Here is a 17,678-nt window from a genome sequence, read left to right as displayed (position 1 = left end):
TATGTTCAGAAGGATAGCTTTCCTCTCAGCGGCTCACAAGTCCCTGCTTGCCCTGCACTCACGGCATGGACAAAAAAAATGCAGGTGCACTATGGGATGGGGCATCACCTGGTAAGCTGCTCGGGATGCAAATGCCAATCAATGATCTCCCTACAGATATGATCGAGAAGCGAAACCTCCTATACTGCCAGAGGTACTAGAGCAGGGCTGGGTAGGTGAAAGGAGAGGAAGCTTTGGGATGGGGGAGTTAGAGATGAGGCCTGTGGAAGCAGATGTTTATCCAGCTGGGGGATGGGGAGAGTGGTGCAGAGGTCAGAGGCGAGGAGGGGTGGAAGTGAGATTGTCACCCTGTGAAAGAACCAAATCCTGCACTTTGTACGCAGCACACTTCTCAACCCTGCACTCTGTACACAGCACACCTCTGAACTCTGTGCATAGCACATCCTTGAACGCAAAACATAACGTACGCATTTATTTCTCCCACTGTTGGGGTTGCACAGACTCGCCTCGAATACGGGGGTTCGTTACAAGTCCCAACTCATATTCTCCGAGTAAAAAAACACCCGATAAGTTGATAGTCTTACAGATACAACTGGTCCTTTGAGGGCAACCATAATGCTTATGCGGCCCGCGCTGAAAATGAATTTGACACCCCTGGTCTATTGTATTGAAAGAGGCAGCATTAAATAGACTAGCCGTTTCCCTTTTCATACACACATGACTTATCTATAGGCCTTTTTGGTTTGTTTTGGAAGAGAAGGAGGTTTTTGTTTCTGTATATTTACTTTTTAGAAGAATTTCCTTCACTTCCTGTCTTGGAGATGCAGCAGGAATTGAGCTAGTTGTCACCATAAAAAAAAAAATCAGAGGACTTTCCGACTTGCCACCCTGTCAAATTCCGTCTTAGTTACAAGGGTGACCAGAAGAAACAGAAAAAAAATAAAAAAGTAAATCTTCCAAGCAGGAGATCTTCCGAGTAATATGAAAAAACAAAGGCATTGGATAAGAACCATTCATCCACCTTGACTTGTAGTATACTTTGTTCCTCTAGATTGAGGTGCGTACCTTTTGCTGCACCACATTCCGTTTTCCACTGGAAGGCCCCATTGGGCCACAAGGGCTTATTTAAAAGGAGCAGCTTATATATCGTGCAATGCTTTTTGTCTCCCAGTTAAAACATGACATAAGTTCTAACTTTATCCTACTCCTTAGAAAAAAGCTAGGAATGCAAACTTGATAAGATTTTTTTTTTTTTATGCTAGTCTTCTTTTGAGTTTGTCTTAAGAAGTTCATTGTATGTTATCACAGCATCCTGAAGCTTTGGGGCAAATGTGGGGAAAGCTTAAAAATAAAATAAAAACTTCAACAAGCCCACCATATTACTCCAAGATATATAAGGGAAATTAAATGCTGCTAAACAGTACAATGTGTTTCTGCTTCACTCAATTTTTTATTGCCCAATTGTTCATTACATTATTTAAATCACTTTACATAACCAACCATTTTCATCACTGCCACACCATTGTAAACCACATCAGCATGTTAATACATAAAGCTTTGCTTTTCAAAAAATTAGACACTTTAGTAACAATATTACAAAGGTTTCTTTAGCGTCAAAAATAACGGAAATGAAAAAAATAAACTTTTTAAACAATTAGCATAATAAAATTAATTTATTCCAAGTAAAAATACAAAATAATATTAATGACATTGACCAGATCTGAAAGTACCTCCGAGGAACAACAGTTATTTATGGTTGAGAAAGCACTCTAGGGAGAATACAAAATAAAAATGAAAAATATGTAAATATGTTTTCATTTTTTTTTCTTAGCAAAAAATCTTTCTAAAAATAACAATGAAAATCTTGTCTCAGTACAAAGGCTACATTACTATTGAAAAAATACCAGCATGAAGAAAAAGGTACATATCTGACAGTAGAAAAATGATCTTACGGAACCCACAATGTTTGCAATGAAAATAAATCTGCAATAAGATTTATGCATTTTTTTCTCTTTTTTTTTTTCTTTTTTATATAAACAGTACAAACAGTATTGCACATAACAACAAATAATCAAGATTAAGTCTGCCTTCAAAATATTGACTAATTCAAGTCTAACACCAAGGAAAGGCAACCAACTGAACTGATACATCCAACATTTTAGTTAAGTTGCAATCGAAAATGCATTTTAAAAAATATTATTCGCGCAAAGGACCCTGCTAAACCACTTAGTTGTAAGAGGGTCAGGCAAAGAAAAAACTAATTGCGGATTCCTCTTACAGCAAATAGGTTAACATGAATTAACAGAATTTGGGGCTTACAGGTTTACAAATTGGGAAAACAAAAAAGTAAAGACCACCATAATTTAACAAACTAAAAAATAAAGGTTTTCTAAAAAAGACAAATAGAAGAATTCTTTCACAATTCTGGTCAGTCATGCATAATCAACACTTGATTATTAACATACAAATTTTATTTATATTTTTTTTAATCTACCAGTCCTTGCTTTGAGCACCAACTATAACATGGTTATTATATATAATTTTGTGGGTCTCTGCTATTTTTTTCCTTGACCAACGATCTCAAGGCTTTATTCTCACAATTGGGTAGATTTTTTGTCTCACTAAATTGTCATATAAAGTTACAAAGCTCTAATTTTTTTTCCAAATGATCTGAACATAAAAAAGCAAATAAAGCGTGGAAACAAACAAAAAAATAGTAATATTAAATCATTATCTTTGAAAAATTTAAATTAATATATATTTCTGAATAAAGTTACTTAGAAAATATTTTTTCCTATATTCAAAATTTGAGGTATTGCAAAAGATCATGTCAAAAAAAAGATTCTATTAAAAACAAAAAAAACAAAAACAAAAGTGGACTGTGAAAAATTGCCCAGGTACAAATAGTAGTGCATAACAAAACATTTTTACAGATGACAGATTATTTTTTTTTTTTTTAACAAAAGTTATAGCTTCAAATAGCTCCAAAAGGATATGCAATGCAGAGGGCACATAAAGATGTAGCTCCCACATTTTTCCCGCTTGAATATATTATTCAAAAGCAAAAAAAATAAGATAAAATATAAAAAAATAATTACTTTATGTCTTACATTTGCAACTTAACATACAAATATGAGAAAAATAAATACTTTGTGCCCACAAAGAATTAAATTGCAGAAAATCCTTCAGGGAACACAAGAAATTATTATGCTCTCTGTGCACAGACATGCCATCTTTTGCAGGTAAACTACCTGTATTTAAATCTATTAAATTGGGAGGCTCCTTTCTTAAAAGGAGTCGGGGTACTTTCAAGACTTGTACACCAATAAATACTATCTGCAGAACAGCCTTGTGCTAAAAAATGCCCACTGTTAGCAGGACTAAATCTTCAAGCTTCACAGGATACACGTAGGATAAAAGTTTAGTTTGTCTTAAAAAAAAAAAAATACTAAACCTTACCCTGATACATTTTCAAGGCAGACATTAATTTAGCATTTTTGTGCCTTGCATGTCCAACAGATAATATATCCAATCATTTTGGTAGTGTCTGAGAACAATAGATTACGGAATAATTAGTGTGCCGAGCTTGGGCTAAAATAACTACAAAAATACTCTACAGAAAATATAATTAAAAAAATAAAAAATAAACAAACAAAACACAAAATAGGGATTTGTAACTAACAAAGAGCTCATGTTTTTGTTTAACTATCAACTAACAAGCTGTCAGATAAACACAGAGGCCTTAAGTTACATCTGATCACAGTACAGGACATAATCACTTTACTACATAAAATAAATTGCACAATATAACAGAGCACCGCATCTTTAATTATGTTTTTTTTTCTACTATACTTTTTTCGTTTACTTAATAATTTCCTACATTTATTTTACTTACTGGTTGTAAATAAAAAAAATCTGTAATGAACTAACCGTATTCTTTTAGATGCATTACAGATAATCAGACATGCCTTCCTCCAGTCTTATTTTATATCATTATTTAGCATCGTTAGTCTATATAGACACTTTATTTGTGCATTGTGGTCAAGTTGAATATGATGTCGTTTATTATTGCATGCAACTATCAGATTATCAAACATGCAGTAGGAAAAAATAATAAAAATTAAGACGACCTTCCTCGGAAGTTTCTAAATCAATTTACCAGCAGCTCTTATTGACTTCATTTTGTATTTTTCAATCACAGATACCCTAGCCTGAATAGAGTATTCTGGAATTACCAACACCATTTTTGTTTAAATAGCAGCAAAAGCTATTGCAGCATACATGTACATAACACTAAAAAGGTCTACATCTTTCAAACATAACCTGCTCAATAATAAAAAAATAAAATAAAAAATAAAACACAGCAAAATAAGATAAAAAATAAAATATACATATAAAAAATCTGATTCACTTTATAAGATATACTTTTTCTTTTTAACTTAGGTTACAAAATACATGGTTCTTAAATACCCATACAAGCTGGAGATGTTGTAGGTTTATAAAGCAGTGATGACATTCACTATACTTCACTGCATGAATGAGATAAGACTGATGGATTGCTAAGGTTTTTGCTACATTATCCACTTATGAGGCCTTTGGTAAGTCATCTTCTATGGGGTGAGAGTAAGATACATTGTGAATCAGATATTTAAGTGCATGCTCCAGTTGAGAATTTCTTCACCACACCCACAACAACATGGCAGAGAGAGGAACTTGCACCAGCCTAATGAGATGTCTCTACTCACAACACTCCTGTGACGGAAAGTTAAGGTACCAAGCAGATGTTTTCAATTATATATAGGTAGAAATCAAAGTGCAAAATTCAGGACAGTTACACTCAAGTAAGGTGGCTGTAACTAATATTTATAATACAAAAGAACATAAAGACCAAATTCTTCTGTAGATCTTGAGGAGCCTAGATGATGCACATCTCCCAGACCTTGAGTGATGGGTGCAGTGTTCAGCTCCAACGGAAAGGGACATGACGAGGTCGATCACCTCCTTCCTTCACCAGTGGTTTGTGGAACTCCCTGCCAGCACGGGAATGGATACTAGCCCAGCAGTATTCACAATAATACTGCAGGCAGGTCACATTGGCACAGAAAAAGGGGGCAAACTTCCCACCACAGCGAGTGCCTTGGCATTCGTCACACATCTGATCATCTAGCACATATGGCTTCACTTCCACCTAGAAAAAATAAATATTTTTTTTATCACTTTAAGAATTTTTTATTAAATACAAATCCTTACAATTATTGATGTCCTGTACTCCAAGGTAATAAATTACAGGAAGGTCGAAATTGCCATTAACCTAATCATACCCAAACAAAATACTCAGCAACAATTTAAGGCACCTTGCGGCTGAAGCTCACATCTGCTGAGGTCTGAACATCCACTTATGAACTTGGGAAACTCGAACAAAAGGACCAGGTATTAGCCTTGCAAAGAGATACAGATAATTCATGCTAAAAAGCCCAGAACACACCAACAGCTTGGGTGGAATGGACTCCGATGAGAACGGGAGAAACCTTTTTCCTAATGGCGTAGGCCAGTTGAGTTGTTTGATCAACCTGAAAGTGGTGGAGTAGGAAACAGGGTGTTCTTTACGAGGGCCCACAGACAAGACAAATAGACTCATTCCTGTAAATAGAGGTTGCAGCTTTCAGGTAGACCCTGTGGATCCTGACCACATCTAGGCAATGTGTGGCAATTTTATTGTCGCGTTTTGGGGCAGGACAGAGGAAAGGGAAGATCAACCTAAGGACATCCATAGATGTCCTATGGTATTGAAGTAGTTATACAACATCATCCCAGTATCAACATTTTCAGCTGGCGATTCCCTCTAAGGCAGAAGGTATTCACTTCTGTGGGTGGAAGAAAGGGGCCACCTTCCATCCGCTTGCCATTCCTAGGCTCTGCCGTCGGATCTCAAATTCCAGGAGCGATGCGACCCAGGATACACAGGGGCTCCACAGACAATATTTTTTTTAATTAATAGAAAATTAAAACATACACATGAAGGAGACACACCAAGAGGACATGCCCCTTGCTATCATGTCTACTGGATAATGATTAGCTCTTAAAGGGGTTGTAAAGGAAAAAAAATGTTTTCATAATGAGCATCCTTTACCTGCAGACATTCCTCTTTTCACTTCCTCATTGTTTGTTTTTGCTCAGAGGTTTCTCTATTTCTTCTCTGTTCCTGTTCACTTCCTGCTTGTCTGATTTTACTGACCACCGTGAAGGGAGGGTTTACTGCGGTGGTCAGTAACGTGCTCACCTCCTCCTTGGAACTACATCTGTGCGGCAGGACGCTCTCTACGTGTTAGCGACCTCAAGGAGGTGTGAATTACTGGGAGTGCCACAATTCATACTGGGAAATGTAGTTCTTACATGAACGAACAATGCAAACCAGGAAGTGAATGAGAACAGAAACTAGAATGCCGGAGGTGATATAGATGAAGGAATTTAATAGGTATTTACTAGTTTTTTAACAGAATCATTACACTATTCTGTCTGTCTACCTTGCAGACATTAATTTTAGGCAAAACATTTTTTTCCCTTTACAACTCCTGTAAGGTTGCTCTGTTGAGTACTACTTGAGGCAGATACAGACATAAAAATAAAATAAATGCAATTTTAAAATAAAATTCATGATGTCAGTACATTTGGATATCTTTTACTTTAGTTTTTTTTCTCAATTGGAAGCTTCAGTGTGCTGAAGTATTATTGAAAATCTGTGGATGGACTTTGGTATCCATTGTAAGGCGTACTTGGGAGTGGTAAATTACCAAACATGAACAGTGTGCTTACTGAACACGTTGTTCTCTCTCCTTCATTAAAAGGGGAAATCATCTGTGCCCAATTTTTAAGATCTTCCAACAAAATAAGCACGAAGGATGCTTCTGAAGCTCAGCTGTACTTGTTAATCTTCTAGATTGCTCAGACATGGCAAACAATGCAACAAATAAGAGCCTCACTTGCTAAGTTCAACCATGTGTGGGCACTCTGTCATCGTGTTATCAGGGGACATGAGAGTGGATTAAAGTTTACTCCTGTGTGGATGTGATGTGTAATGCTAGCAGGATTAGATCTAATAATCTTGGCAATAAGAAGCTCTAAAGGTGATGGAAAATGAGTTCAAGTGAGCTGCATGACAATTCTAAATATAAAAGAACTTGTCCTAATCCTTAGATGTGTGCTGCTGGGGTTGGTATTTTAGATAGCTAAAAAGCCACAAAAATACGCAAGTAGAAGAGACTGGCAAAAGGGAAGCTGTAAGGAGAAAAATCTTTAATTTTCTAGAAATTTGCTGACAGAAGATTTAGTTGAAACAAAATCGCCATACACCGGAGTTTATTTCTAAAGCTGGAGAGCGCAAAATCAGGCTGAGTTCTGCATATAAACCAACCGATTGACTTCTACGCAGAATGGAGCCTGATTTAGCACTCTCCAGCTTTAGTAAATAAACCCCACCTTCTTAAAACTGTAGGCCCTAACTGGTTACAGGTTATTTTTATTTTTTTTATGGTCAATTCACTTTTATATACTTTTAAATGTACGTGTGGGCTACTTTTGCTAAACTTCTGCAAATGCTGTGTGTCGTCTTCAACTATATCTTCAGTCACTAACTCAGAAAAAGCATAGAGTAATGTCAGAATTCCTAAACTGTCCTGGATCAGCGACTTTAAGAATATCGAACTTGAGGAACAGCATAAAAGACGGACAACAGTAGCTCATTTCTCTTCACAGGATTTCCTTTGCACAGAATATGCATATGGGACTTGGGCACACATCAATTTTATCTGCACTTATAAGGCAATTCAAAATGGGTGTCACATTTCATAAGTATATAATGGAATGTAAAAAGACTGCACATTGGCTGATAGAGTTAAAGTATAACTATGGCCTCCCCTTAGACTTCTAATTTTCTCTTAACCCCTCTGCAAGTCCCCCTAATGCCTGTTGAGCCTGTCGGGAATGTCCACCTAATGTAGCTTCTTGTGAGGGTGCGGCAATGGTACTAAACCCAATTTACAGCAGTTACCACTGCCATATAGGCTCAGGATTTGTGTCAGTCCAGAGTAGTAAAGGAAGTTAGTTTACTTTTTGACACTTGTACATCAAAGTAACTGGATGTGGTACTCATTTAGACTATCATGTATACAGGACATTGTTTAACCTCTCCTGAACAATTTAACTTGACAGTTAGGAACCGGTGTCTAAATGGCACGTTTGCGTCTAGAAGTGTTTGTAAAAAATAAAAATAAAAAATATGCTTATAAACTCAACTACCTATAAAACGACCCTGTGTACATGGACGGATAAGATAACAGAGGAAAGTTCAGGGGCAGCTGAAAAAAATGCCCAACTGCTCCTAAACGTCCGTTTACCAGCAGTAGTGTACATAAGGCTGAAGTTAAACTATACCTACATTTGGCCTTAAAGGACCAGTAAACCTTAAAAGAAAAAACATAATCAGGAAAAGAGGATATACCAAGAGGACAGCTGGTAGTCCTATTTTTGGGGATAATGGGCAAGGGGATGGCCCATCTGTGATCATATTACTCAATCGTACAACTCTTAAATTATATACAGTATCTCACAAAAGTGAGTACACCCCTGACATTTGTGTAAATATTTTATTATATCTTTTCATGTGACCACACTGAATAAATTACACTTTTCTACAATGTTGTGAGTGTACAGCTTGCATAACAGTGTAAATTTGCTGTCCCCTAAAAATAACGCAACACAGCCATTAATGTTTAAACCTCTAACAAAAGTGAGTACACCCCTAAGTGAAAAAATCCAAATGGGACCCAATTAGTAATTTTCCCCACCCTGGTGTCATGTGACTCGTTAGTGTTCTCAGGTGTGTATAGGGAGCAGGCGCGTTAAATTTGGCGTGATCGCTCCCACTCTCTCATACTGGTCAATGGAAGTTCAGCATGACACCTCATGGCAAAGAACTCAGTGGATCTGAAAAAAAAAATGTTGTTGCTCTATAAAAAGATGTCATAGGCTATAGGAAGATTGCCAAGACCCTGAAACTGAGCTGCAGCATGGTGGCCAAGACCAGGGGTCTCCAAACATTTTACTTCGAGGGCCACATTGTATATTTCACAGATATTCGCAGGCCGAAAAAAAAAAGAAGCTATTTATAAATGACTCCTCAGCTATGAAATAGAGTCCCTCCACACTTGCGTCCCCCATCAGAGCCCCTCCACACTTGCGTCCCCCATCAGAGCCCCTCCACACTTGCGTCCCCCATCAGAGCCCCTCCACACTTGCGTCCCCCATCAGAGCCCCTCCACACGTGCGTCCCTCATCAGAGCCCCTCCACACGTGTGTCCCTCATCAGAGCCCCTCCACACGTGTGTCCCTCATCAGAGCCCCTCCACATGTGTGTCCCTCATCAGAGCCCCTCCACATGTGTGTTCCTCATCAGAGCCCCTCCACATGTGTGTCCCTCATCAGAGCCCCTGCACATGTGTGTGTCTCTCAGAGCCCCTCCACATGTGTGTCCCCCATCAGAGCCCCTCCACATGCGTGTCCCCCATCAGAGCCCCCTCCACACCCCCCTGAACATCTACATCCCCATCAGAGCAGCCACACACACAGTTTTGTCCCCCATCTGAGTCCCCCCTCTATACTTGTGTCCCCAGCCTCCCCCAGCACATTCTTTTCCCCATCACCTTCTGCTATTTCCCCGTAGATCAGTGTGTTCTGTGCTGCTTCTCTGAAGAGCTGGTTTAGAGCAGACATACTGCACTTCCCAGGTCCAGCCCCTCTTACACAGACAAGCTGTTACAGAGAAAATGAAACTTAATCTAACTCCGGGGGAGGAGCTGGGAGGTGCAGCAGGTCTGCACTGAAACACAGGCTTTGTTGGGACACTCTTAATGCCTGTCAGAAGGCAAGCCCCGCAATTCGAGCAGAGTCCGTCCCTGCAGCAAGTCTGATGACTGAAGCTGTGGGCCAGCAAAACCTCCTAGTGGGCCGGATGTGGCCCGCGGGCCATATTTTGGAGACCCCTGGCAAAGACCATACTGCGGTTTAACAGGACAAATTCCACTCAGAACAAGCATCGCCATGGCCGACCAAGGAAGTGGAGTGCACGTGCTCAGCTTCATATCCATAGGTTGTCTTTGGGAAATAGACTTGAGTGCTACCAGCATTTCTGCAGAAGTTGAAGGAGTGTGTGTGTGTGTGTGTGTGTGGGGGGGTCAGCCTGTCAGTGCTCAGACCATACGATGCACACTGCATCAAATTGGTCTGAATGGCTGTCGTCCCAGAAGGAAGCCTCTTCTAAAGATGATGCACAAGAAAGCCTGCAAACTGCTTGCTGAAGACAAGCAGACTAAGGACATGGATTATAGGAACCATGTCCTGTGGTCTGATGAGACCAAAATAAACGTTTTTTTTCCAGATGGTGTCAAACGTGTGTCGCGACAACCAGGTGAGAAGTACAAACACAAGTGTGTCTTGCCTACAGTCAAGCATGGTGGTGGGAGTGTCATGGTCTGGGGCTGCATGAGTGCTGCTGGGACTGGGGAGATACAGTTCATTGTGGGAACCATGAATGCAAACATGTACTGTGAATGAATGCCAACATACTGAAGCAGAGCATGATCCCCCTCCCTTTGGAAACTGGGCCGCAGGGCAGTATTCCAACATGATAACAACCCAAAACACACCTCCAAGATGACCACTGAAGCTGAGGGTAAATGTAATGGACTGGCCAAGCACGTCTCGAGACGTAAAACTTATTGAGCATCTGTGGGGCATCCTCAAATGGAAGGCGAAGGAGCCAAGGTCTCCAACATCCACCAGCTCTGTGATGTCATCATGGAGGAGTGGAAGAGGACTCCAGTGGCAACCTGCGAAGCTCTGGTGAACTCCACTCCTAAGAGGGTTAAGGCAGTGCTGAAAAATAATTGTGACTACACAAAATATTGACACTTGAGCCCAATTTGAACATTTTCACTCAGGGGTGTACTCCCTTTTGTTACCAGCGGTTTAGACATGAATGGCTGTGTGTTGAGTTATTTTGAGGGGAAAGCAAATTTACACTTTTATACAAGCTGTACATTCACTACTTTACATTGTAGAAAGTGTAATTTCTTCAGTGTTGTTATATGAAAAGATATAATAAAATATATACAAAAATGTGAGGGGTGTACTTTTGTGAGATACTGTATATAGATAAAGGGATGCTACTGTTCTGCAAGTAGTCATCTGCCAGGTGACATTACAGCTATTCTGTGAGCTGGCTGGCCAGGGGGCGCTGAATGTGTGGGGCTCTCTCCTCTATATGATGTAGCTCTGTTTTGCTTAGCATCTTACCCGTTTATCAATGTCATTGTGCTGTAGCTGAACAAAACGAGCACTGATTGCAGCAATGTAGCTCTGTTGGTTGGAAAACGCCACCCGACCAGCTCCTTTTGGATATTTCAACTCCGGATCTGTATCGATGCCAGCATAGCAGACACCCCCATAGAGACGATCCATGATCATTGCCAGCTCAACTAAAATTATAGCAGAAAGACAATACATATTAGAAAGACATTTAAACACTTAAATTGCATGTTTAAAATGTATCCATTAGTCAATTTACCCTCAATTATACTTAATGTTCCTCTTTAGCCAGCTTTTTCTACGGTTCATACACTTTTCCTTTCAGTTAATTTTTGTTTGGTCACTCTCACTACTATAGAAGCAACTTCTTATATAGAGCGTCTTAAACAGAGTCGAACAAAAAGTGCACAGTGCTCAGCCTGAATACTCAGCTGTCAAACAGAGACAGGTTAACAAAACAAATGGTGATCAAAAGAAAATGCATCTTGATTGCTCCTTTCTAGATGAGTCCCATGTACAATCCACCAAGGAGTGCACAAAGGTAAAATATCTAGCATTCTAAGGCTGGGTTCACACTAGTGTGAATTGGATGTGGGTTTTTCATCCAATTTGCATGAACAGAAGATTGTGAAAGTCTCTATGGAGCCAGTTCACATATCTCCGTTGTGGCTGCAGAGTGCATTGCACAGGAGTCCTGTGCGTCTTTGGCTCTGTTTCAGGGTTAAATTCAGGCAAAAATGTGTCCCCGATTTGTCCCTGAAATGGAGAACAGGGACTCACATGACCCCCTGCTGTGAGCCGCATTCGGAAGCAGTGTGAACCCTGCCTAAAGGCCAATATCCATTTTCCAAATGTTGCTTGATTTCTAAAATGTGGAGATTTAATAATCTTTATTGATCATGTATGAAGGTTCTATGCAATCCAACGAAAAAAAAAAAAAAAAAACACACCATCTGCACTTACTGGCAAACATGTACAGTTTTTTTTACCTCCATAGTCTATTGAAGGCCTCAAAGCCCTTTAACACAGATGGATCGATTGGGTCCGCCTGCCAGATTTTCAGGCAGACCTGATCAACCCCTTCAATCTCCCCTATGGAGCGCCAGCATCCGGTCCTATCTGCTAAAAACAGACAAATGGGGGATCCATTCCCCATCCATCTGGCAGATCAGATGGCCGACAGGTGTAAATGGACAGGCGGCCGGGCCGTTCACATCTGACCGCCCATAGAGGAGAGTGGCTGTATCAGTGCCCACTCTCCATAAGTGGAGCAGACATGGACCAGCCATCTGCCTTGAACTAGATGGACTTGTGTCTTTTTTCAACTTGAATAACTATGCAACTATAATGTCTGAAAATATTTGATGAAATTTAAGCAGCAAATACATTAAAAACATCAGAGCCCGGAAAAACATGGTGCTTACCAGCTCGTAAGGGTCGTGGGACACCCCCAACAAATATCGTTTTTCTTGGATCTAAAGGTTGAGACCCATCCATCACAAAGTCACTATCACTAAGATTCCAGGGCCGGATCTGAACCTGCAATGACAGATATTTATTCAAGTAAAACTAGAATTGCTATAAACAGTATTGTTTTAACCTACTTTTCTTAAAGAGCAGATGATTTCAGACTAGCATGTAAAGTATGTACCCATTGCCAATAGCAAATAGTCCATCTTTCATTGGTATGAAAGGAACATAAACCTGTCTTTGTTTTGGCAGACAGGCAATTTGTGGCACCCGACACTGCATTTCAGAAAAAAATATGTGGAGGCTCTGGGATAAAGCTTGGGTTTACTTTGTTGCTGATCATAAGGGGCCAGATCCACAAAAACCTGGCGCAACTTAAAAAATCCCATTTAAGTTACACTGCCTTAAAATTTATACCTAAGTGCCCGATCCACAAAGCACTTATCTAGAAATTTCAGGCTATGTAACTAAAATTCCGCCGGCGCAAGGCGTTCCTATTCAAATGGGGCGAGTCCCATTTAAATGAGGCGCGCTCCGGCCGTACTGCGCATGCGCGAAGTTACGTTACGCCGAGTTTTGTGGATCGCGCCGGCTTAAAAAAGTTGCGTCGGGAAAAAAAAAAAAAAAAAATTGACAGCGTCGCTCGGCATGCATTCTTGAGGGAGAACTCCATGCCAATTTTCAAAGAAAAAACCGGCATGGGTTCACCCCCCAGGAGCATACCAGGCCCTTAGGTCTGGTATGGGTTGTAAGGAGACCCCCCCTACGCCGAAAAATCGACGTAGAGGGTCCCCCTACAATCCATACCAGACCCGTATCCAAAGCACGCTACCCGGCCGGTCAGGAAAGGGAGTGGGGACGGGAGGGGGGCCGGTATCTGGGGGCCCCCTTATTAAAGGGGACTCCCAGATTCCGATAAACCCCCGCCCGCATACCCCGACAACCAACGGCAAGGGTTGTCTGGAAGAGGTCCTGTCCTCATCAACATGGGGACAGGGTGCTCTGGGGTGGGGGGGCCCGCAGTGCGCCCCCCTGCCCCAGAGCACCCAACCCCCCCATGTTGAGGGCATGCGACCTGGCACGGCTCAGGAGGGGGGGGGGGCGCTTGCTCGTCCCCACTCCCATTCCTGGCCGGCCGGGTAGCGTGCTTTGGATACGGGTCTGGTATGGATTGTAGGGGGACCCCCTACGTCGATTTTTCGGCGGAGGGGGGGTCTCCTTACAACCCATACCAGACCTAAGGGCCTGGTATGCTCCTGGGGGGGAACCCATGCCGGTTTGGATTTTACAAATTGCCGTGGAGTTCTCCCTCGGGAATGCATACCAAATGCCGTCGCTTGAATGTGCTTTTACATGGTGTTACTAACTTTACACTTTGTAAAAGCAGCCCTAGTTTTACACTTGGCAAACTAAAACTTACGGCGAAAAAACGAAGCAGAAAAGCTTTGTGGATCGCCCTAAGTGCTAATTTGCATACCAGAAGAGGCATTTCGACTCAAAATGCCCCCAGTGGCGGATGCGGTACTGCATCCTAAGATCCGGCAGTGTAAGTCCCTTACAGATGTCGGATCTTCTGCCAAACTTAGGAAAACTGCTTCTGAGGATCAGTTCCAAAGTTAGAACCATAGATACGACGGCTTACGCCGGAGTATCTCTTTTGAGGATTTGGCCCAAGATGTGTAAAATGCTAACAATTCAGCAGACAGATGGCTTCTGAAAAGGTGGAGAAATTTAGGAAGGACCTCCTTAGTGCCGGCAGTTTCGGAGCGGTGAAGAAAAATGTTTAATGATAAGGATACACATCAGATATACATCATCCATGCAGAGGTTCAAATATTATCACATAAACATATGGGACAAATATCTACAGCAGGTATTCTTGGTGTGACACTACTAGATGATTGTAGGGGATGAGATTTTAAGTTTTTCCTAACTGTTCTCAAGGTAAAAATATGCGCAACACTATCATCTTGTTCACTTGATACCCAAAAGTTCACTAAAGACCAACTGCTGTTTCACATGTTTAGGTAGCTCCACATTTCAGGAACTTCCTGCCCTAGGCATACCACAATGGTAACGCTTCTTCGTACAGTCCCCTTCTATCTTCAACCATGTTAAATAAATACCAGTGTAAAAATTAAAACCAGAATTTACGACTGTCTGTAATGCAAAGAAAGGCTGCACCACCGCTACTTATTCAACCAGTTTTCAGACCCTGCCAGACCCTGGCTCCTCTGATGCATTTTGCCATAAAGTAGGACTTGCTCATAGGCTACTACAACTTAGCCTTGTGTTAGGGCATAATATGCCACAGGGGCAGCCAGTGTATGGCTTGATAAATTTACAAAATAGCGGTGGACTGTTCCTTTGGATTATAGACTTAATGAATGAGACAGAGCCCTATGGACCCTTTAGCACCAGTGGCTGGATTCAATGGAGCATTTGGTTAGCCTGGAGTGGAGCAACAAATTTTCACATATTGTCTGGTTTATATGAAAATCTGTTTATTCGTTTGCTGATCAAAATCTGCAGAGGTACAGAGGACTTTAGGTTACTCTAGACCAGTGATGGCGAACCTTGGCACCCCAGATGTTTTGGAACTACATTTCCCATGATGCTCATGCACTCTCCAGTGTAGTTGAGCATCATGGGAAATGTAGTTCCAAAACATCTGGGGTGCCAAGGTTCGCCATCACTGCTCTAGATCAGCAAATCCACTTCCTGCCTGCCATGCGTATTTATACGTCTTTGGATGGGGGTTGGAATATCAGGATCATGGCTGCAGTCATGATCCTGGTATTATTTTCAGCCAGCGATTTTCTACAAAGTAAACGTGATTCAAGCAGCTACACCACCACCCAATCACTTTTACAGGCAGCGGAAGGGGTCCCCCTCTCACTGTTGCCCGCTGACCTGTCGCATTGGATGCATGAGGAAGTGTAGAAGAAAGTCTGTTGTTCCTCCACCTCTGAAACCCTTCTGGGTATTGTGGCTCAGGCGCTGTGATTGGCCGGAGCTGCGATAAAGTCACTCCCGCGCATGAGCTGCCAGTCACGGCACGATCGCCATTTCTAAAGTGCGCCTGTGGCACTGTCTACGGCGCATGCGCCATAGACATCGACCGGCGCCCGTCTCTTTTGCAAATATCTTCTAAACCTTGGAGGTTTAGGAGATATATGAGCACCTACAGGTAAACCTTAATCTAGGCTATATATTGATTCATGTTCAATGCATATGAGCTGTATATGTTTGTATTGTCTTCTGTCGTGTTGATGTATTGTTCGGAAACTCAATAAAAACAATTAAAAAAAAAAAAAAAAAACCTTAATCTAGGCTAACCTGTAGGTAAAAGTGGTTGTAAAGGGTTTACAACCACTTTAAAGCGTGGCAAGTAGGGTATCCATTTACTTGATGCAACATCATCATTTGTATTTTCAAAAAAAAAATGGGTATAATATTGTGGTTGTGTGCACTAAAATGCTTTAAAGTATTTTCCTGCAAACTTTGATCTTTGATAAACCACTGTGCAAATATTGTGTGGCTTAAACAACTGCAACACCCACCATTTTATTCTCCAGGGACTTTCCTTTCAGAAAATATATATTTTAGGGTTGCAAGTAATTTTCTAGCATTAAAAAAAAATTAAAATATAAAAATGCATATTTTTACATGTGAGAAATGTCAGAATTAGCTTGGACAGCAAGTAGATAAACTTGCAATCCAACTTCAGATCATCTGATATGTGTACATATAAAGAGGTGGCCATATAAAGTGAAAAAAAAACAAAAAACAGGAGGACATAAGGCCCTGGATATTACAAGTTATCATGCCAAGTGTTTATTTTTCCTTCATAACAAGTTAGATCAAATGATTCTTACAGGTTTGTCTTTGATGGTGGGGCTGGATACACACAGGTAAAGCTTGCCATCCTCCTCTAAGCAGGCGTCAATCAGAGCTTGTACGGACGTTTCCTCTTGAAAGAGCAGGAACGCATAACCTTTACAGAGAATAGGGAAAACCACGTCAGGCATGTCAAAACCACACTGCACTATTAATAGAACAATCCAATTTTCCAGCACATAAGCTTTACTACCAAAATCAACACAGCAACAAATGCTTTAAATTTCGATTCATAAATCCCTATTTTTGATAGCATATATTGCATTGTTTCTGAGCTTCTCATGGGTTATTAAAGAGAAAAAAAAATGAATGTTATACCCTGTGACAATCAGAAAAAATAAATGATGTTGGGATATTGCGACCCTAATCTCAGGAACTCAAGGGACCATAGTGCAACTCAGTGGGATACCCTCTTTCATAGACATGTTTTAAACTGTAGAATGCAGCTCCCATTTCCAGAAAATCTGTAGAAATACCTGCAACAGCAGAAAAAAGGTATTTCGGTCCTTTCACACAGATAAAAATTTACTTCTATGAGCACTTTTGTAGGGAATAACTGCGTTTCATTTGCCCAAAAAAAAAATGCAGAACAAGTGTCTCACAATGGGTGAAACATGTAACATCACCCAAGAGCCTGGAAGATCACTGTTCAAGATAAATAGAAGGAGCCTATTAAGCAAGAGATCCCAACAAGATTAGGTCTTAGGAACCATCCTGACTGGTGACTTTGCACCCTACAAGTGCTTTCAGCCTGGATGGCTTGCCAACCCTCTTTGTGCAATATTTAATGTTACTAACCAAGAATAAAGTGTGCAGAGCAGGAGTAATGACGTTAATCTAACTTTACATAGTAGTTCCTTGTCCGTGATTCGAAAGTAATGCAATAAAAAACAGCCAGCTTGCCGAACTGACACATAACTCCTGAATTAAATTTAAAACACAGGAGA

At 40.8% G+C, this 17,678-nt stretch overlaps 1 protein-coding gene across 4 annotated transcripts in view; it reads right to left on the bottom strand.

Annotated features, from left to right (window-relative positions):
* Positions 1–1,428: 1,428 nt before the first annotated feature.
* Positions 1,429–17,678, bottom strand: part of CPEB3 (cytoplasmic polyadenylation element binding protein 3) — a 171,338-nt gene continuing 155,088 nt past the window's right edge. For all 4 annotated transcript variants that reach the window (XM_040361804.1, XM_040361805.1, XM_040361803.1 and 1 more), the window contains 4 exons: positions 16,710–16,828; positions 12,786–12,900; positions 11,350–11,531; positions 1,429–5,188 (listed from right to left, as the gene is read on the bottom strand). In XM_040361804.1, coding sequence (XP_040217738.1) covers positions 4,961–5,188; positions 11,350–11,531; positions 12,786–12,900; positions 16,710–16,828 — 644 coding nt within the window. In that variant the 3' untranslated portion in view covers positions 1,429–4,960. The remainder of the gene's footprint in view (positions 5,189–11,349; positions 11,532–12,785; positions 12,901–16,709; positions 16,829–17,678) is intronic.

Source organism: Rana temporaria, chromosome 8, assembly GCF_905171775.1.
Source record: "Rana temporaria chromosome 8, aRanTem1.1, whole genome shotgun sequence".
NCBI lineage: Eukaryota > Metazoa > Chordata > Amphibia > Anura > Ranidae > Rana > Rana temporaria.
The sequence above is the reverse complement of the archived record's forward strand: the minus strand, read 5'-3'. Positions and strand labels throughout refer to the sequence as shown.